Source organism: Geotrypetes seraphini, chromosome 7 (genome assembly GCF_902459505.1).
Source record: "Geotrypetes seraphini chromosome 7, aGeoSer1.1, whole genome shotgun sequence".
NCBI lineage: Eukaryota > Metazoa > Chordata > Amphibia > Gymnophiona > Dermophiidae > Geotrypetes > Geotrypetes seraphini.
Window position 1 is genome coordinate 118,885,449 of NC_047090.1, and position 22,660 is coordinate 118,908,108.

The window sequence follows — 22,660 nt, forward strand, 5'->3', positions numbered from 1 at the left end:
CCGCAGCTTCCTGTTTCCCAAGAAGACAGAAGACCTCCGTCCCATCCTCGATCTCCGGGACCTCAACAAGTGTCTGGTCAAGGAAAAGTTCAGAATGCTCTCCCTTGCCACGCTTTACCCACTTCTCTCTCAACACGACTGGCTATGTTCCCTAGACCTCAAAGAGGCCTACACTCACATTCCAATCAATCTGACTTCACGTTGCTACCTCCGATTTCAGATACAGCACCGTCACTATCAGTACAAAGTGCTACCCTTTGGCCTGGCATCATCGCCCAGGGTGTTCACCAAGTGCCTTATTGTGGTGGCGGCCTTTCTCAGGTCTCACAACCTCCAGGTGTTCCCCTACTTGGACGATTGGTTGGTAAAAGCACCTATGTCTCCACTTGTGCTACAAGCCACTCAGCACACCATCACCTTCCTCCATCTCCTGGGGTTCGAGATCAACTACCCCAAGTCGCATCTGCTTCCCACACAGCGACTTCAGTTCATTGGAGCCGTCCTCGACACCACTCTGATGAGGGCGTTTCTCCCCTCAGACCGCCAACGGACCCTGCTCCACCTCTGCCGTCAGGTGCTCCTTCGTCGCTCCATTCCAGCTCGACAAATGATGGTCCTCCTGGGCCACATGGCCTCGAATGTCCATGTGCTTTCTCTGGCGCGATTCCACCTCAGGACACCTCAATGGACTCTGGCCAACCAATGGTCACAGACCACGGATCCTCTCTCTCATCCCATCTCTGTGACATCGTCTCTTCAGCAATCTCTTCAATGTTGGTTGCACTCCTCCAATCTTTCCAGGGGTCTACTCTTTCATCTACCCCCTCACTCCATGATTATAACAACAGATGCCTCCCCCTATGCATGAGGAGCTCACCTGGGAGATCTTCGCACCCAGGGGCTCTGGACCCATCAGGAACGTCAACACCACATCAATTTCCTGGAACTCAGGGCCATGTTCTATGCTCTCAAGGCCTTCCAGCACCTTCTCTACCCTCAGGTTCTTCTCCTGTGCACAGACAACCAAGTCGCCATGTACTACATAAACAAGCAAGGCGGCACCGGATCTCCCCTCCTCTATCAGGAGGCCATCCGCATCTGGACCTGGGCCACGGCCCGCAGTCTCTTCCTCAAGGCTGTCTATATCCAGGGCGAACAGAACTCCCTGGCCGACAATCTCAGCCGCATCCTTCAATCTCACGAATGGACTCTGGATCTTCCCACACTCCGCTCCATCTTTGCTCGATAGGGCACTCCTCAGGTGGACCTCTTTGCAGCTCCTCACAACCATCAGCTGCCCCATTTCTGTTCTAGACTCTTCTCTCCTCATCGTCTGGCCCCGGATGCATTCCTGCTCAACTGGACGGATCGGTTCCTCTATGCCTTTCCTCCACTGCCTCTGATGTTGCGGACGTTATTCAAACTCCGCAGGGACAGAGCCACCATGATTCTCATCGCCCCTCGGTGGCCTCGCCAACACTGGTTCTCCCTCCTGCTCCAGCTAAGCTCCAGAGAACTCATTCCTCTTCCTGTGTTTCCTACTCTACTTACACAGCAGCATCAGTCTCTACTGCATCCCAATCTGTCCTCGCTCCACCTGACAGCTTGGTTTCTCTCGGGCTGACCTCTCCAGAGAATCTGTCTCAGCCTGTCCGTCGCATTTTGGATGCCTCATGGAAACCGGCCACCCTCCAATGTTACCATCAGAAGTGGACCCGGTTCTCCTCTTGGTGTCTCCTACATCACCACGATCCCACCTCTTGGCGGTGGAAACTGTACTGGACTATTTGCTCTCTCTGTCTGATGCTGGCCTCAAGTCTACCTCAATCAGAGTCCACCTCAGTGCCATCACTGCGTTTCATGAGCCTATCCTCGGAAAACCTCTTACGGCTCATCCCCTGGTTTCCCGATTCATGAGAGGCCTCTTCAATGTCAAACCACCTCTGAAACCTCCTCCAGTCATCTGGGACCTGAATGTGGTTTTATCAGCCCTCATGAAACCTCCGTTTGAGCCTCTTGCCCCAACTTCACTCAAATTTCTTACATGGAAGGTGCTTTTCCTCATTGCCATCACCTCTGCCAGGAGGGTTAGTGAGCTGTATGCACTGGTTGCCGATCCAACTTTCACTGTTTTTCACCATGACAAGGTGGTTCTGCGTACCCATCCTAAATTCCTTCCCAAGGTGGTCTCGGAATTTCACCTCAACCAGTCCATTGTGTTACCTGTCTTTTTCCCGAAACCCCATTCTCATCCGGGGGAACAGGCGTTGCACACGCTGGACTGTAAGCGTGCCCTTGCATACTACCTTGACCGTATCAGGGCTCACCGCTCGTCCCCTCAGCTCTTTTTGTCCTTCGACCCTAACCGCCTAGGTCGTCCTGTCTCTAAACGGACGCTTTCCAACTGGCTTGCTGCCTGCATTGCGTTCTGTTATGCTCGGGCCGGTCTCTCACTGGAAGGTGCTGTCACGGCCCACAGAGTCAGAGCTATGGCTGCTTCTGTGGCTTTCCTCCGTTCCATCGAGGAAATCTGCAAGCCTGCCACTTGGTCCTCAGTTCACACGTTCACTACTCACTACTGTCTGGATACCTTCTCCAGACGGGATGGACACTTCGGCCAATCTGTGTTGCATAATTTATTTTCCTAATGGCCAACCATTCCTCCTCCCTCTCTGTTAGCTTAGAGGTCACCCATGCGTTAAGAATATGCTGCCTGCTTGTCCTGGGATAAAGCACAGTTACTTACCGTAACAGGTGTTATCCAGGGACAGCAGGCAGATATTCTTACGTCCCACCCTCCTCCCCGGGTTGGCTTCTTAGCTGACTTATCTTAACTGGGGACCACGCACTCCTCCGTCGGGCGGGAAGGCACTCGCACATGCGCGGTGCGGCCAACTAGAACTTTCTAGTTAAAAGTGTCCGTACCGGGGCTCCGTCGGTGACGTCACCCATGCGTTAAGAATATCTGCCTGCTGTCCCTGGATAACACCTGTTACGGTAAGTAACTGTGCTTTACAGCTTCCTGAGGCTTTGGATCTCCCTACATGCTATCCCAGCATTGCCTGTATTCTCTCCCATTCAGCACAATGGAACAGTGAGTAACAGTGTGACAGCCTGTTTTGGTGATTTTGGAGGGGATTTAAAAAGGGTTTTTTGGGTGGTTTCCCTGCATGCCCTAACACCCCCCCAAAAAAACCTCTAAAATCGCTATAATCGCCGTTTTCTGGGTATTCCTGTTCCTTTCCCAGGTGATTTTATTGCAAAATCGTCACCCTGCAGCCCTCTTGCATTTTCCCAATTTGAATAAATCTATATTTTTTTTATAGTTATGAGCTTCATTTTTGCTCTAAACTTCATAGAGGGCCTTACCAGGTTGGGATGAATTGATTTCATGCTTCATTTGTGGCTGATGGCTGTCGGATGCGCAGCCGCATTCTGCGTGTGCTGCGGTCCGCAAGGGGGGCTAAATTTGCATAGAAGTGGTGCCTTTCGCCTCAGGGGAGACCCTCCTTGAGCCTTCTGCACCAATTTCTGTGAAAATCACGTTTGGTGGCTCTTGGGTGAATGCTAGGAGCGTTTCAGTGAAATACAAGCTTGGTTCCAGAGAAAAACCTTATAAATCCTCCAAATCTGAGGCGCCCATGGCGGATTTTGCTGCAGCAGGAGTCTTTTTTTCCCCGGGAATTGTGCATAGGCTTTCTCAGGCATACTTTGTACAGAATTCCATACCTGTGTTCATCCCACTGACATTTAGGCCGTCTATGGGGTTATCGGCACCACTTGGCCTGAGTCTTTCGTTTGGTTCCACAGCAGGAACTCCGGATCGTAAAAGTGCAACGCCCACGATGGCATTGGGCACTCTCAAAATCCCTCTGCTTTCGAAGGGAGATTTGAGGGTGGCACTAATGTGAAATGCTTGGCGAAGCTCCGTGATCAGGCTTCATGTGGGTTTCAGGTCCTGGCTATGATCCTAAAACCTGCTCGTCTGCAGGACCTCATTAGAGAAGCTCTGAAGAAATGGACTTCAGCTGACTCAGCCGGACCAGCAGAAATGTTCTTTCATGAGTGATCAAGAGGCCACTAACTGCTTCCTTTCCTTGATAATCTTGATGCGGTTTATTTCCTGTCAGAGATTTGGATTTTGCACTCGGGCCATGGCGGGCAATTTTACCAAGCGCTTTACTTCTCTGAAGGTGGATTCAGCTGTGACTCAGGTCGCCAAGCGTACTTCTCTCTCCCTCCTGACAGAGGAGTGGTCGTGAAGGATGTTCAGGACAGGCGTATGGATTTCATCCTTACGCGCTTTGATTCGGCTGCAGCTGGGGTCAAAGCGGCGACAGCGTCATCCCTCATTGCACTGGCGTGACTCTCCATATTTCTCCATGCCCTGTCGCTATTTTGGATTTGGATTTGGATTTTCTCATCTCCGGGTTAGATTGTTTGGCTGTTGCCGTATCTGACATTCTGAAAGTTTTTGCAGAGCTGGATGCTTCTTCAGTGTCTTCCCGAAGGATGCGGTGAATCAGGCAGTGGTCTGGGGACTCCTCCTCTGAGGCCACATTGAACAAGTTTCCCTTTTAGGGACAACTTTGGTTCATCCTGGGTCTGGATGACCTCGTGGCAAGTGTAAAAGACAGCAAGCCAGAGGCTTTGCCCGGGAACAGGCCATGTCCCACCAGGGGTTCAGGGAATTCTGATTTTAGTCTGTTTGGACATCCTTACCAGTATGACTGTCCTCCCTCCTTAGGGCAGAGGTATCCGTGTCCTCTAGGCCATGTTTTTTTTTGGGGGGGGAGTCTGGCTGTCAGTCCTCAAACTAGCGTCCAGCAGCGCTTTCCTCCCCCCCCCCCCGGAAACAGTTCTGGCGCCAGGACTTTGGCCCCTCTCTCACCCATTAGGGGGCAGCTTTCTGCTTCTTGGCAGAATGGGAGACAGTCGCATCCGACCGCTGGGTCTTGAAGGTGTTGCGCGGCAGACTCACATTGAAGTTTCTCCGTCCTCTCTCCGTATACTTTCTAGTTGCCCTACATGCTGCCCCAAGGTGGCGCTTCGAGCAGGTTGCAGTCTGCAGACTTTTGGCTCTTGCAGCCATTGAGTCCATACCAGAGGGCAACTTGGGCTTTGGGAGATACTCAGTATGCCTCATTGTTCCAATGAAAGACTCCGAAGTTTGGAGACCGAGCCTGGATCTCAAAGCAGTCAGTATGGCACTCAAGGTGCCCCACTTCCTCATGGAGACGGTGCATTCTGTCAGTGATTCACTGATGCCAGAAGAGTTTCCGGCCTCCCTGGATCTCACAGGCATATCTGCATATCCCTCAGCCTGCTGTTCCCACTAAATTATCTCGGTCTTTTTGACCTGCTGTTCGAGAGCATAGTTCCAATTCCTCTATTTCAACCTCTCCCGCAACCAATTGGAGGTTGTCTCCAACTCTATTTCCATCATTGGGAGCTCATCACCTCCAATCTCTGGGTTCTATAAATCAATCAGGAGGGTTAATCTGTACATTCCTTATCATCCCTCCGGGCCATCTTCCAAGAGAGTCTTCTTTCAACCCTCAACAATCCTCTCCTTCAGGAAGTTCATTCCCTTCATCTCAATGCCATCGAAGAAGTTCCTGTAGATTAACAGGTTTTACTCCCGATATTTTCTGGTAACGAAGAAGATGGGAGTTCTACCACCGATTTTAGACCTCGGAGCCCTCAACAAGTTTCTGGTCAAAGAAAAGTTGTGCATGCTATCTCCTGCCACTTTATATCCCCTCTTGGCCAATAATGATTGGCTATGCTTTCTGGATTTCAAAGAAGCCTACACTCATATCTCAATTCACCCGGCTTCCAGGAAATATCTCAGATTTCAAGTGGCACATCACCACTACCAATATGAGGTCCTACCATGTAACCTGGCATCTTCTCTCAGAGTCTTCATGAAGTGCCTTGTGGCTGTGGCAGCGGTCTGAAGGTCTCAGGGTCTTCACAAGTCTTTCCCTATCTAGACGACTGGCTCATCAAAGACCCTTCATATCACGATGTCATTCTAGTGACGAATCGCACCATCTTATTTCTTCAGAACTTGAGGTTCAAGATCAACTTCCCCATGTCACAGCTTCATCCGTCTCAAAGGCTTCAGTTCATTGGAGCTATTCTCGACACCACTCAGATGAGGACGTTCCTTCTGCAGGATCGTCAGATCACTTTACTTCAACTTTCTCATCAACTGTGCCGGCTTCAGTCAATCTTGGCCAGGCGAAAAATGGTTCTTCTGGGCCACATGGCCTCTATAGTCCACGTGACTCCTCTTGTGAGGCTTCTTCACAGAACATCTCAATGGGCTCTGGCCTTGCAGTGGTCTCAGGTGATCAATCCTCTCTCACAACACATTTCTGTAACCTTGTCTCTTTGACTGTCGCTTCACTGGTGGATGATACCTTCCAATCTCTCCAGAGGTCTTCTGTTTCACACGCCTCCTCATCAAAGAGTTTTGACCACGGATGCGTCAACTTATGCCTGGGGGGCCCATCTAGAGGGAGTTCAGACTCAAGGTCATTGGTCCACTAGAGAGAAGAACTTCCATATCAATCTTCTTGAACTCAGAACGATCTATTATACCCTCAAAGCTTTTCAACATCTTGTAGCCGACCAAGGCCTGTTGCTTCACACGGACAATCAGATAGCCATGTACTCTATAAAAAAGCAAGGAACATCACATAAGTACATAACATTTGCCGCTGCTGGGTCAGACCAGTGGTCCATTGTGCCCAGCAATCCACTCAAGCGGCAGCCCTTAGGTCAAAGACCAGTGCCCTATTTGAGTCTAGCCTTACTAGCGTATGTTCTGTTCCAGTCGGAACTTATCCAACCTTGTCTTGAATCCCTGAAGGGTGTTTTCCCCTATAACAGCCTCCGGAAGAGTGTTCCAGATTTCTATCACTCTCTGGGTCAAAAAGAACTTCCTTACATTTGTACAAAATCTATCCCCTTTTAACTTTAGAGAGTGCCCTCTCATTCTCCCTACCTTGGAGAGGGTGAACAACCTGTCTTTATCTACTAAGTCTATTCCCTTCATTATCTTGAACGTTTCAATCATGTCCCCTCTGTCTCCTCTTTTCAAGGGAAAAGAGGCCCAGTTTCTCTAGCCTCTCATTGTATGGCAACTCTCCCAGTCCCTTAACCATGTTTGTCGCTCTTCTCTGGACCCTTTCGAGTAGTACTATGTCCTTTTTCATGTACAGCGACCAGTGTTGGATGCAGTATTCCAGGTGACGGCGTACCAGTATAACGGCATGATAACCTTTTCAGATCTCTTTGTGATCCCCTTCTTAATCATTCCTAGCATTCTATTTGCCCTTTTCACCGCCGCACATTGCGCAGACATTTTTATTGAGTTGTCTACAAGTACTCCCAAGTCTCTTTCCTTGGAGGTTCCCTCCGAGGCACAGGATCCCTCCTTCTTTGTCAGGAGGCTCAGAAAATCTGTCTTTGGGCAACTGCTCGAAACATCTATCTCAAAGCAGTCTACATTCAGAGGGAACAGAATTACTTAGCAGACAAGCTCAGCAGAATTCTTTAATCTCACGAATTGACACTCAACTCTGCAGGTCTCCATCCCATATTTTCTCAATGGGGCACTCCTCAAGTGGATTTGTTTACGTCTCTCCACAAGAAGTTGCCCCAGTTCTGGACTAGACTTTACTCGCCTCACTGTCTGGAGGCGGATGCATTTCTACTGAATTGGACATGCAGTCTTCTTTATGCATTTCTGCCCACTCCTCTCATTGTAAAGACTCTTGTCAAAGCCAAGCAGGAGACGGTTACCATGATTCTCATAGCTCCTCAGTGGTACTTCGCACACATCCAAAGTTTCGGCTGAAAGTCATCACCAAATTTCATCTCAATCAGTCAATTGTGCTTCCAGTGTTTTTTCCTAAGCCTCATTCTTATTCAGGAGAAACGGCACTTCACACTCTGGATTGCAAACGAGCTTTGACTTATTATCTCAGCAGGACAAAGACGCATAGAACATCTCCTCAACTTTTTTCTCCTTTTATCCTAACAAGTTGGGGCATCCTGTCTCCAAAAGAACGATTTATAACTGGTTGGCTTCCTGAATTACGTTCTGTTATGCTCAAGCTAGGCTGCAAGTGGAGAATCATGTCACAACCCATAAAGGTTCAAGCTATGGCAGCTTCGGTAGCCTTCCTTCGATCTACTCCGATTGTTGAAATATGCAAAGCTGCTACATTGTCCTTGATTCATACATTCACCTCATATTACTGTCTGGAATCTTTTTCCATAGGGGATGGGCACTTCGGCTGGTCAGTATTACAAAATTTATTTTCCTAAAAGGCCAACACTCCCATCATCCTATTATGGTTAGCTTGGAGGTCACCCACATGTGAGAATATTGTGCCTGCTTGTCCTGGGATAAAGCACAGTTACTTACTGTAACAGGTGTTACTCAGGGTCAGCAGACAAATATTCTCACAACCCACCCACCTTCCCTGGTTGGCTTCAAAGCTGGCTTACTGAACTGAGGAGCCGTTAGCCTACGTCAGGTGGGAAGGCACTCGCGCATGCGCAGTGCGAGGTATCGCAGACTTTCTAAGTTTCTTAAAGTGGCGATGCACTTTTAAAGTGTCTGTACCGGGGCTCCGTGGATGTCGTCACCCACATGTGAGAATATTTAGAAACATAGAAAGATGACGGCAGAAAAGGGCTATAGCCCATCAAGTCTGCCCACTCTACTGTCCCACCCCATTAAGTCAGAGTGCTGCTCGACCCACGTAGAGATCCCACGTGGATGTCCCATTTATTCTTAAAGTCGAGCACGCTAGTGGCCTTGATCACCTGCACCGGTAGTTTGTTCCAGTGATCCACCACCCTTTCTGTAAAGAAATACTTCCTGGTGTCGCCACCAAATCTCCCTCCTCTGAGTTTGAGCGGGTGCCCCCTTGTGACTGAAGGTCCCTTAGGAAACAATATGTCGTTTTCCACCTCGATATGACCTGTGACATACTTAAATGTCTCAATCATGTCACCCCTCTCCCTGCGCTCCTCTAGAGAGTAGAGCTGTAACTTGCCAAGTCTTTCCTCGTATGAGAGACCCTTGAGTCCGGAGACCATCCTAGTGGCCATTCGCTGGACTGACTCAGCTCAAAGTACATCTTTACGGTAATGTGGCCTCCAGAATTGCACACATTACTCCAAATGAGGTCTCACCATGGTTCTGTACAGTGGCATTATGACTTCAGGTTTATGGCTGACGAAGCTTCTATCGATACATCCCATCATCCGCCTTGCCTTGGATGAGGCCTTCTCTACTTGTTTGGCAGCCTTCATGTCTGCACTGATGATTACTCCCAAGTCCCGTTCTTCTGAGGTTGTAGCTAGTGTTTCTCCATTCAAGGTGTATGTTCTGCATGGATTTCTACTGCCGAGATGCATCACCTTACACTTCTTTGCGTTGAAGCCCAGCTGCCATGTTGAGGACCAGTTTTCCAACTTGATCAGATCTTGCGCCATACCATCCGTGAGATCGCTTTCACCTACTATATTACACAGTTTGGCATCGTCGGCAAACAGCGCTACTTTTCCCTGAAGCCCTTGGGTCAAGTCCCTTATGAATATGTTAAAAAGGGGTGGTCCCAGGACTGAGCCCTGCGGCACTCCGCTAGTCACCTCCGATGTCTTAGAGAGGGTGCCATTGACCACCACCCTCTGAAGTCTTCCACTCAGCCAATCATTGACCCATGCTGTTAGTTTCTCACCTAACCCCATCGATTTCATCTTGTTTAATAGTCTACGGTGTGGGACACTGTCAAACACTTTACTGAAATCCAAGTACACTATGTCCAGAGACTCTCCCGAGACTAGCTTTCCTGTCACCCAGTCAAAGAAGCTGATAAGATTGGATTGGCATGACCTGCCCCTAGTGAAACCATGTTGACAGGGATCCCTCAGATTCCCCTCATCCAATATCGTGTCTTTAAGTAGAGTTTCCATGTGAGACTTACTGGTCTGTAATTCGCAGCCTCCGCTCTGCAACCCTTTTTGTGCAGAGGAACAACATTGACAGTTTTCCAGTCCAGGGGGACTCTCCCCGTACTTAGGGAGAGATTGAAGAGCATGGCTAATGGTTCCGCCAAAACATCGCATAGCTCTCTGAGCACTCTTGGGTGCAGATTGTCCAGTCCCATGGCTTTGTTCACCTTGAGTCTTGACAGTTCTTTGTAAACATCAGCTGGTGTGAACTCAAACTTCTGAAATGGGTCATCCATGCTTTGCTTTGCATCCAGCCGAGGCCCGTGCCCTGGTGCCTCGCAGGTAAAGACTGAACAGAAGTAATCATTCAGTAGTTTGGCTTTATCGGAGTCAGTTTCCACATAATTCCTGTCTGGCGTTCTAAGACGTACTATCCCGTTTGTGTTCTTTTTCCTGTCGCTAATGTATCTGAAGAAGGATTTGTCCCCTTTCTTGATGTTCTTCGCTAGAGTTTCTTCCATATGAAGTTTGGCCTCCCTGACTGCTGTTTTGACCGCTGCAGACTTTGTCCTGTATTCAATGTTTGCTTCTTTTTCCCCCATGCGTTTGTATGATAGAAATGCTCTTTTCTTCTCCTTGACGAGGTATGATACCTCATCTGTGAACAATTGGGGTTTCCTTTTTCTTTGTTGTTTGGTTACCGATTTTATGTAGCGGATAGTTGCCTCATGTAGGATCGATTTCAAGGTTGACCACATAGCTTCCACATTATCAGTTACTTCTTGAACCTGCAGCATCTGGTAGACGAAATCTCCCATGCGTGCGAAGTCAGTGCCCCTGAAATTGAGTACCCTTGTTTTTGTTTGTGATCTAGGGAAGCCTTACTTAAGGTTAAACCATACCATGTTATGGTCACTGGTGGCTAACGTCTCTCCCACCGAGACGTCCGAGACGCTTTCCCCATTCGTAAGTACCAGGTCCAGGATGGCCTGGGCCCTAGTGGGCTCTAGTACCATTTGTCTGAGCCGTACTCCCTTCATGGACGTTAATATCCTCCTGCTGTCACAAGTTGTCACTGATAGTGTGTTCCAGTCTACATCAGGCATGTTGAAGTCTCCTAATAGAACAGCCTCCCCCCGTAAGGTGATATTCTCAATGTCTTCAATTAATTCTGAGTCCTTTTCCTCCGATTGTCTCGGAGGTCTGTATACCACACCAAGGTACAGGCATTTTTCTCCACCTCTGGCCAAGTTTACCCAGATGGATTCCCCAGTATATTTGACGTCTGTGATCCTGGTTATCTTAATGTTCTCTTTGATATAAAGTGCTACCCCACCACCTAACTTACCCTCTCTATCTTGTCTAATCAGGTTGTATCCTGGTATGATTATATCCCACCCATGAGAGTCTGTGAACCATGTTTCAGATATTGCTACTATGTCTATGTCTGCATTAACTATTTCTGTTTCTAGTTCTAGAAATTTATTCCCTAGGCTGTGTGCGTTAACATACATAGCTCTCCACTCTTTCTGTTTGCTAAGCTCCTGTTGTGAGCCACCCATTTGAGTCAAATTGTCTCCTAGCGATTCGTTTGCAGTAAGGGTACTTACCTCAGACCTAGAAGCGTAATGTTGGTTCGCTACATCAGGATTGTTACTTACTGCTCCGGTGTAAAAGTGTTGTCCCTGGATAACACTTGTTACTGTAAGTAACTTTGCTTTTCATGACATTGCAAGCAAAGCAGTTTACACAACTAATTCAAGGACAAAAGGTAATAGAAAGGAAAACCAAATAAGATGATAATCTTATTTTTCAGAAATTTTCCTTTAGCTTCCTTTTTTAAAAATCAAGCTATAAAATTCTCTAAAAGCCTTGAGTATGTAAAGTGAGAAATATTTAATGCCATTCTACATACATGAATTTGTTTTCATTGTAAACTCGCTGCTTGTGTTCACATTAGAAGGAGAATGGAAAGTAATTCCTATGTCCATCTTGGCAAGATTAATCCTTCCCAGGTACAATTCTATTCCTAGATAAACAACTGCAGAAGTAATTAATGCTGGATTAGTGAAGTTTTAGTTACAACTTTTACATTTTGATACAATCTTGGATTGATTACAAAGTGTGAACAGAACACAAAGTGAAAGCTGATTACTTTGAGATGAGTTCAGCTGTGTGTAAACCTCAGAAACAGTGTAGCCCTCAGCAGAACTGGATCTCTAAGTATTATGTGTGGATGTTTTTCATAGAGTCAATTGATAGGGTTACCATATGGCTCCTTAAAAAGGAGGATGGATTGAAATATCCGGGTTTTTCTTCCATTGCTTTCAATGGAAGTAAAGCCAGGATGTCTCTGTCTGCCCTTCGTATTTCTATTGCTTTCAGTGGATGTAAAACTCGGATGTATTAGTCCATCCTCCTTTTTCTGGAGCCATATGGTAACCCTAGTTAATGATGTACATTGATGAGGCAGAGTTGAATGAGCCTTGGAAATGTTGAACCCAGCACCTGGCTCAGCTTGCTGTTTTCACAAGAGAATGAACCAAGAATGAACTGAGCCAGATCATTCTGTTCTTGCTGCTTCCTTCTGTTTGTAACCTTCTGTCACTAGCACTCTTTTGATCTTTCCTTCTCTGGCATTCCTTTTCCCTGCCAGCTTGATTTATCCATCTTTTCTAAACTCTTATAAAAAGTGTTTTGCCTCATAAAAGCTTTTCTACTACAATTTGGCTTGGGAATTCTTTTTTTCTCCCCCTAGATTGCAGATGTGTTGCTATTCTCCAAGGGAACAGGTGGTTTCCTACCACATTGCATCAGTACATTAGAGGAGAACTTGATCCACTACCTGGAGATGTCACCTGGGAAAGTGTCTTTCCTGAAGCACAGACAGTGTGCTGTCCAGGTAAAGGATAGCTTGCAGCTTTCCACGAGTAGCTATGGCCTGGGGCATTTTTCTGCTAGATAAGTGTTTAGAAAATCTCTTTATTCTTTAGCGTCCCTCCAGACTGGCACAGAACAAATGGGTTTACGCTCCTCTGCCAGCAGGTGGAGACTGAGACATTGACTTTTGGCTGTAGTACAAATGGGCTGTGCAGTCCCATATGTAGTACAAATGGGCTGTGCAGTCCCATATACAGTCAGTCTGTTCCCAGTCTCCAGCAGGTAGAGGTGGTAAACTTATGCAGTCTTTCCTTTGATTAGTTTGATTCCTTTGATGTGGTTAGTGGCCTTTTTTGTCCCTATTGTGGCTGTTGGAAAGAGCTTGGGGGTCCGTCTGACCTCAGGGGTTCCTTTCATGGGTCCGTCAGACCTTGGAGATGCCATACTCAAATGGTTGAGTCCCTCCCCAAATTTGCCTCCACCTCCCCAAATTTTTTTCTTAGATATGCCTCAGCTATAAGCCTTACCACACAGTTGCAGGCAAGGCATATAGCTTTGAGAGCCTGTGGGATCTGCTCATTTTTAATTAAAGTTGCACATGTGAAAAAGAAACAAAAAACTTATCCTGAGGCTGTGCTGGTCTGAAAGGAAGCTTTTAATTAGCTTTAATTGTTAACCAGTGGTTTCTGTTTTTTCTTTGTAGCGTTTTGAAATGAGCACTTTAAAGGAAAAAAGTGCTCATTGTATGCCCGACGAGCAGTGAACACGACCGGCATGTACACATGTACCAGCCGCTACGGCATGCACTGCTTGTCGGCTGTGGGCAGTGGGGAAGCCCAGAATTCCCCTACCTTCCATACAGGGATTTCCCCAGCCGTTTGGCGAGGATGCTTCTGTCGTGCTTATTTTTCACCAGGAAGAACTGCAAGAGCTTATTCTTCAGGTGTCTTCTGTTTTGTTTTGCACTTTGAGAAGGACCCCTCTTGTTGTGGACCATCTTCGTGGGATCCAGTCGGCCTCCCATTCTTTTCCTATACATCAGGATATTCAGGATGTGGTGCATGCACAATGGAAGACTCCAGATGTGCCTTTCTGCTTGGCACGGTCCATGGCTCGGCTCTACTCCACTCCATTCCTGATGGGATAGGGATACTTTTAAGTCTCTTGTGGTTGATGTGGTGGTCTCGGCTATTGCACATAGACATACCATGCCCATTGAAGATGGTTTGGCCTTGAAAGACTCACAGGACCGTAAGATGGAGTCTCTCCTTCAGCAGAGCTTTGACATGACGTCTCCTGCCTTGGCTGTCCAGGCAGCAATTTGCAGCGGTCTCATGGCCTGGGTGTGTTTCCAGTGGTCTGAGCATGTTATTGACATAGTCTGATGACTGATCCTTGGTGGATCAGGAGGTAGTTACAATTGAGCTCGGGGCTTCTTATTTTTCCGATGCCATGTACAATTTATTGCGGGTTTCGGCCAAATCCATGGCCCTCAGAGTGGCTACTCATTGTACCCTGTGGCTTTGGGGTTGGTCGGCAGATGCGGCCTCTAAGGCTAAGCTCAGTAAGTTTCCCTTTCAGGAGTTGTATAAGCTGGTTCAGGCCTTGAGTGACTCTAAGGTGCCTTGGTTTCCAGAGGACCATCCCCGCCAGGTGTCGCGGGGAGGCGCCAGTCATAGGCGTCTATGTGATTTTCGTCAGTATCGTCCTGACTGAGGCTCGGCTTCTTTCCCTTCTAGAGGGCGCTTTCAGCACATGCAGTCCTTCTGGGGAGCTCGCCTGGGGGATCGTTACTCCACCGGTGGCTCCAGTTCCGCATGTCCACCACAATGACTCGGTTTGGATCCTTCCCCCAGTTCTGGTAGGTGGCCAGTTGCGAGATCATGATGGATCAGTGGGTACTGGAGGTGATACAGGACGGCTATGCTCTTGATTTTTACGGGCCCTTACTAGACCATAGAAACATAGAATATGACGGCAGAAAAGGGCCTTTGGCCCAACAAGTCTGCCCACTCAAATAACCCTCTCCTCTAAGTTCTTTTTTGAAGTGAGCTCACGTGTTGATCCCATTTGTTCTTAAAGTCAGTCACTTTACTGGCCTCAACTACCTGAAGTGAAAGACATTCCAACGGTCAGCCACCCTTTCGGTGAAGAAGTACTTCCTAGTGTCAGTATGGAATTTCCTGCTCCTGATTTTTAGCGGATGCCCTCTTGTCGCCGTAGGGCCTTTAAGGAAGAAAATGTCTTCTTCCACCTCAATATGGCCAGTAATGTATTTGAATGTCTCTATCATGTCACCCTCTCTTTGCGTTCCTTGAGAGAATAAAGGTGCAACTTACCGAGACGTTCTTCATGTGGTATATCCTTGAGCCCTGATATCATTTGGTGGCCAGTCGTTGAACCGGTTCCATTCTTAGCACATCCTTCCGATATTGTGGCCTCCAAAATTGTACACAGTATTCTAGATGTGGTCGAGAGAGGGAGGGACAGGAACAGGCAACAGGTCCCGAAGAAAGGAAGCTAAAGCCCCCCCAAAAGCTCTGAATACTTTCACGACCCCAAAGGCCATGAAAGTAAGAATTCACCTCCGTGTGACAAGTAAGACAGTATTGGATGTCAACACAGCCCATATGGTAGGCCTGCCTCTGGGAGGTATATGCTCTCAACAAGGTCCTGTACTGGCATTCTCGGAGCTCAGCACTATGCACCAAATTTGCCCCAACCTCCTTTCCCAAATCCCTCTGTTAAGCCTCCAACACAAAGGAGAAATCCGAGGGGGCCCAAGAGCACCAAGCTGTTTATGAAAAAAGCAAACTGAGACCTGAGGTTCAGGATCCTCCCCCTCTTCCAAGAAGGCACGAAAGTGAAGCCCAAAATCCAGGAAGAGACTGCACATAATGCCATAATTGACAATGAGGAAAGGCAAGGCCCGGAGAGGGAAGACCACGTTGCAGCAACTTGTCACAGGACAGATTTGCAACCTATCCTTGAAAACAGGGGTAGTCTCGGAGGACTGGAGGATAGCAAATGTTACACCTATCTTCAAAAAGGGATCCAGAGGCGACCCGGGGAACTACAGACCGGTGAGCTTGACCTCAGTTCCGGGGAAGATGGCCGAATCATTAATCAAAGACAGCATCAATGTGCATAGAGAAAGAAATAATCTGATGAGAACCAGCCAGCATGGTTTCTGTAAAGGAAGATCCTGCCCAATGAACCTACTGCACTTCGAGGGGATAAACGAACAATTGGACATAGGTGACCCCATTGACTAAACAAGTTCTTCTCGTCGGTCTTTACAAAAGAAGACACATCCAACTTGCCGGAACTGGAAAAATCCTTCAAGGGGGATCAAGAGGGAAAATTATCATGCATGGAGGTAAGCCTCGAAGACGTTCTCAGGCAGATAGATAGATTAAAAACTGACAAATCTCCTGGCCCAGATGGGTTCCACCCAAGAATACTGAAAGAGCTCAGAGACGAAACATATTTGCAACCTATCCTTGAGAACAGGGATAATCCCGGAGGACTGGAGGATAGCAAATGTTACACTGATCTTCAAAAAAGGATCGAGAGGCGACCCGGGGAACTATAGACCGGGGAAGTTGGCCGAATCACTAATCAGGGAAGGTATCAATGAGCATATAGAAAAAAATAAACTGATGAGAACAAGCCAGCATGGTTTCTGTAAAGGACGATCGTGCCTAACGAATCTACTGCATTTCTTTGAGGGGATAAGCAAACATTTGGACCAAGGTGACCCCATAGACATAGTATATCTGGATTTCCAAAAAGTCTTTGACAAGGTACCCCATGAGCACCTACTGAAGAAACTGTGGAGCCACGGGGTGGAAGGGGACGTCCACAGATGGATCCAAAATTGGCTGGCGGATAGGAAGTAGAGGGTTGGAGTAAAAGGACACTACTCTGACTGGAAAGGGGTCACGAGTGGTGTCCCGCAGGGGTCAGTGCTGGGACCGCTGTTGTTCAATATATTCATTAACGATCTGGAAACGGGGACGAAGTGTGAAGTTATCAAGTTCGCGGACGACACAAAACTCTCCAGCAGGGTCAGAACTGTTGAGGAATGCAAAGAACTGCAGAGCAACCTGAACAAACTGTGTGAGTGGGCAAAAAGATGGCAAATGAGCTTCAATGTGGAGAAACGTAGGGTCTTGCACATAGGGAAAGGGAACCCCATATACAGCTATACGATGGGGGGAAAGGCAGCCTAGAAAAAGACCTGGGGGTATTATTGGTGGATACAACAATGAAGCCAGCGGCGCAATGTGCAGCGGCCTCAAAGAAAGTGAACAGAATGTTGGGCATTATCAAAAAAGGTATCACTACCAGAACGAAGGAAGTTATCCTGCCATTGTATCGAGCGATAGTGCGCCCACATCTGAAATACTGCGTCCATTACTGGTCACCGTACCTTAAGAAAGACATGACGATACTTGAGAGGGTCCAGAGGAGAGCAACTAGGATGATAAAGGGAATGGAGAACCTTTCATATGCCAAAAAGTTAGACAAACTGGGGCTCTTTACCCTGGAAAAGCGGAGACTGAGAGGAGACATGATACAGACTTATAAAATCATGAAAGGCATAGAGAAGGTGGAGAGGGGCAGATTCTTCAGACTAGCGGGGACAACAAAAACAAGAGGTCATTCAGAAAAACTGAGAGGGGACAGATTCAAAACGAATGCAAGGAAGTTCTTCTTCACTCAGAGGGTGGTGGACACATGGAACGCGCTTCCAAATGAGGTGATAGGACAGAGTACAATACTGGGGTTCAAAAAGGGACTGGATGACTTCCTGGAAGCGAAGGGGATTGCAAGGTACAGATAGAGGGTTACTTTACAGGGCATTAAACGAAAAGGGTATGAGAGTTTTAGGTTATGAGCACTATCAGGTCATGGACCTGAGAGGCCGCCGCGTGAGCATACTGCCGGGCATGATGGACTTCTGGTCTGACCCGATAAGGGCAATACTTATGTTCTTATGACATCATATATCTGGACTTCCAAAAAGCCTTCGACAAGGTACCCCATGAGCGCTTTCTAAGGAAACTGTGGAACCACGGGGTGGAAGGGGACGTGCACAGATCGATCTGTAATTGGCTGGCGGACAGGAAGTAGAGGGTAGGAGTAAAAGGACACTACTCTGACTGGAAAGCAGTCACGAGTGGTGTCCCGCAGGGGTCAGTGCTGGGACTACTGCTGTTCAATATATTCATTAATGACCTTGAAGTGGGGACGAAGTGCGAAGTTATAAAATTTGCAGACGACACAAAACTCTCCAGTAGGGTTAGAACTGTTGAAAAATGTAAAGAACTACAAAGGGACCTGAACAAACAGTGAATGGGCAAATAAATGGCAAATTTGCTTCAATGTAGAGAAATGCAAAGTCTTGCACATAGGGAAAGGAAACCCGATGTACAACTACAAGATTGGGGGATGGTATTGGGGGAAAAGCAACCTAGAAAGGGACTTGGGGGTTTTAGTGGACCAATCAATGAAGTCAGGAGCACAATGCGCAGCGGCCTCAAAGAAGGCGAACAGAATGTTGGGCATTATCAAAAAAGGAATCACTACCAGAACCAAAGAAGTTATCCTGCCGCTATATCGGGTGATGGTACGCCCGCATCTGGAATACTGCATTCAGTACTGGTTGCCGTACCTTAAGAAGGATATGGCGACACTCGAGAGGGTCCAGAGAAAAGCAACAAAAATGATAAAGGGCATGGAGGCTGGAGAAACTGGGGCTCTTTTCCCTGGAAAAACAGAGACTTAGAGGGGACTTGATAGAAACTTACAAGATCATAAAGTGTATAGAGAAGGTAGAGAGGGACAGATTCTTCAGACTGGCGGGGGAAACAAAAACAAGAGGGCACTCAAGAAAATTGAAGGGAGACAGATTCAGAACAAATACTAGGAAGTTCTTCTTCACTCAGAGGGTGGTGGATACCTGGAATGTGCTTCCGGAGGAGGTGGTAGAGCAGAGTACGATTTTGGGTTTCAAAAAGGGGTTGGACAAGTTCCTGAAGGAAAAGGGGATTAAGGGGTACTATATAGGATAAAATGTTTAAAGTAAAGGATCACTTACAGGTCACTGACCTGGGGGGCCACCGCGGGAGCTAACTGCTGGACATGATGGACCTATTGTCTGACTCGGCAAAGGCGATGCTTATGTTCTTATGTAGGACAAGAGCTTCCTGTCATCCCGCAGAACTTGGAAAAGAAATTCAAAGCCCAAGTCCGCCAGTGCCCAAAGACAGAGGGGAGCAACCCCATCGGAAAGGAGAGATTACCTGTCAGAGGCAACAAAACACTAACATGGGAATCCTGCTGCCAAAGGGGAAGTAACTGCTGCCACACCTATCAAAGCTCAAAAAAGGGCTTAACAACAAAAGAATCCCATTTTAATATTTTATTTTTATTGAAGTTTTAACAAATGAATAGCAGAAGTATACTACCAAAGGAACACATAAGAATCCGTGGTGAACCAGCACCACCATACACAAAGTGCAAAAACATCATTAGCAATGTGAACACCCATATGAACAAACCAACCCCCCCTTCCCCCCACTGCTGAAAAGCATTTTAGGATCAAGGTCCCTTCATACCCCTTTCTGAGCAATAACAGTCCAGGTATGTAAGGATTGCTTATAGTATCCTCGGCGCTTAGCCACATAGAGTTCCATCTTCCCCATCAAGGATGTCTTCATCCTCCATTCAGTCATATCAGGCACCATGGATTGCTTCCAATAGGCAGCTATGAGACATTTAATCGCTACTAGCCCCATTCTCAATAAGCGCGTTTGTCATCTGGTCACACAATTAGTAGATAACCCCAATAAACAGCTTTGAGGAGTATTTGGGACAGGGACCCCCAACAATTGGGACAAAGAGCACACCACTGTTGTCCAACAAGGAACCAACACAGGACAATCCCACCAAATATGAAGAAAAGTTCCCACTGCAATATGACAGCGCCAGCAACTGTCCGACGTCTGAGGATACATCTTATGAAGTCGTTCTGAAGTATAATAACAGCGACTCAACACTTTATATGCATTTTCTTGTATCGATGCACAAACAAATGCTCTACCCACCTCAGCACAAATATCGTCCCACTCTTTAGCTGTAAAAATGCAGTGTAAGTTCCTCTCACAATGTTATCGGAAAACCAAATTAGGTACCATTCTCCCCCTGAAGTATTTATATATAATGGAGATAGGCCTGGGCACCTTCTGCAAAGTCTCCCATAATTGTTCTAAATGTCCAGTTGAAAGAGGAGATGTTTTATCCCAACCCTGAACCCCCAGATAATGTTTCACTTGAAGATATGCCAGTCTCCTGGCCTCACCCCAGGAATGCATAGCAGAGCCTCAAATGAAATTACAGTCCCGGTACGCAAAAAGTCCCGAAAGCGGGTCAGCCCAAGCTGTCCCCACCGCTCAAACACTGGATTAGTTTTACCCACCAAGAATCGGGGTTCATCCCGCAGAGAAGCCAAGGTAGAAAGGGTGCTACCCTATTATCCCTGGACAAGCAGGCAGCATATTCTCAACATGTGGGTGACGTCACCTACAGAGCCCCCTAATGGTGACGTCACCTACGGAGCCCCCTAGTGGACATTTTCGCAAGCAGACTTGCTTGAAGACCTTCAAGCTTGCGAGTGGATCGCGCATGTGCAAGCGTCCCTCCCGCCCGACCTAGGGCATGCGTCTCCTCAGCATGTCCTCAGTTCTAAAGTTTCCGCGGAGCCAGAAGCCCTGCTCCCTTTCTTCGTGCAAAATCGTTGTGCCTCTTTGCACCGCGGCTTGCTTTTTTTTGTTTTCAGGTTAGTCGCTGTGCTCGCGTCTTTTGTTTTTCACTTCGTGTCTTTGCGCCGGGTAACCGGTCTTAGTTAGGCTTCTTTGCCTCGCAGTGCCACGGCTGTGTTTTTTCTTATGTCCTGGCCTCGTTCTGGGTTTAAAAAGTGCACCCAGTGTAACCGGGTGATCTACATCACTGACCCCCATCGTTGGTGTGTGGAGTGCCTTGGTGCGGACCACCGTGCTGAGTCCTGCCCTTGTTGTGTGACCTTGCAACCGCGGGCGCTTCGTCAGAGGGTGGCCAAAATTCTTCAACTCTTTGGCCCCATGGAACCTGTGGGACAGGCCTCGGCATTGGCCGCGAAGTCCTCGGCCTCGGCTCCTGCTGCTACCACAGCCTCGGGTAAGTCTCCTCTTGCCTCCTCAAGTGTGCCGGCAAAGAAGCCTACCTCGGAGTTTCATATGAGTGCCGCTTTGTCGGCCTCTTCGAGACATCATTCAAAGCGTGCCTGCTCACGTAGGGAATACTCTTCCTCGAGGTTGCCCCCAAAGGAGCGCACTGCTGCACCTCTGACCCAACAGCCTCTGGTCTCGGTGCTTATGTTGGAGGACATGCTTAAGGCTATCCTTACCACGCAGCTTTCCTTGGTGGTGAGCCAACTGGTCCTGGCCTCGAGTCAACTGGCCTCGACCTCGACCCAGTCCCGGTCTGACCAGCCTGGGCGTTCTTCCCTTGTGTCATGGGGCCGTGCTTGGAAGTCTCGCAGACTGCCCTCGAGTGACTCCTCCCCGGAGTTGGGTCGTGTGGCCTTTTGGGTGTCCCGGAAGGGAACCTGCTCCTCGCCCTCGGTCTCGTTGAGGCTTGCTCCTTCTAAGAAGCTTCGGTCTTCTCCACCCCTCCGGGGCCGGTCCCCGACCTCGAGACCCTTGGGGCCTCTGTTGTCTTCGGCTTTGGAGGCTTCGTTTGACCCCGTCCTCTCCGCTTTTCCCGGGCAGCTGGATGGATGTTGCCCAAGTGGTCGCCTTGAGCCATGAGGGGGATTTTTCCTTTGCTCCGTCCTTGCCGAGGGTTCGCAAACTGGTGCCCCGGACGCCGAGTCATTTTCCGTGGGGCCGCTCTTCCTCGCCCACGAGGCGTTTCAGTAGAGCTTCCTCAGTCTCTCGTTCTCGTGACTCCGAGGCTCCGGATTATTATTTGAGGGAAGTTTCTTCCTCTTTCTCTGCTACCCCCAGATCTCGTTCTGGGTCCCTTCTGGAGGATGAGTCTTTTCCTCGAAACTCCTCCTTCACTCGTTTTATTTCCGATATGGGTAAGGCCTTGCAGCTGGATCTCCATTCTGAGTCCCGCTATACCTAGGAATACTTGGCGGAGATGGTGGTTCCTCATCCGCCCCATGAGGCGTTGCGCTTGCCACTGCATCAGGTTCTTTGGCAGACCTTCCTCCGGAACCTGGAGACGTCGTATGCTGTTACTGCCATCCCCTTCAAATTGGAGTCCTGTTACCGGACGGTCCCAGTCAAGGGGTTTGAGAATGCTCAGCTTTCCCACCAGTCCTTGGTGGTGGAGTCATCCTTGAAAAAGTCCAACCCCTCGAAGGTGTACGCTGCGATTCCTCTGGGCCGAGAAGGGCATACCATGGACAAGTTTGGTCGTCGCCTGTATCAAAATTCTATGACGGCGAACCATGTCCTTAACTACATTTTTACCTTCACGTCCTATCTCAGGTACTGTGTGGACGCTCTCCACTCATTCCAGGTGGACATGCCGGCTTCTCGGCGTCAGGAGTTTCGTCTTCTCGAGGATACCCTCTCCCAGCTCCGTCTCTATATGTTCCAGGCGGCTTACGATGCCTTCGAGTTGTCCTTGAGGGTCACAGCCTTTGCGATTGCCATGCGGCGCCTCGCCTGGCTCCAGATTGTGGATATGAACCCGAACCTCCAGGATCGTCTGGCCAATCTCCCTTATGTGGGGCATGAGC

The 22,660-nt window shown here is 48.2% G+C and overlaps 1 protein-coding gene across 5 annotated transcripts in view; it reads left to right on the forward strand.

Annotated features, from left to right (window-relative positions):
• Positions 1 to 22,660, forward strand: part of EXD1 (exonuclease 3'-5' domain containing 1) — a 172,490-nt gene that overhangs the window by 116,674 nt on the left and 33,156 nt on the right. For all 5 annotated transcript variants that reach the window (XM_033952674.1, XM_033952673.1, XM_033952676.1 and 2 more), the window contains one exon: positions 12,740 to 12,883. In XM_033952674.1, the coding sequence (XP_033808565.1) occupies positions 12,740 to 12,883 (144 nt within the window). The remainder of the gene's footprint in view (positions 1 to 12,739; positions 12,884 to 22,660) is intronic.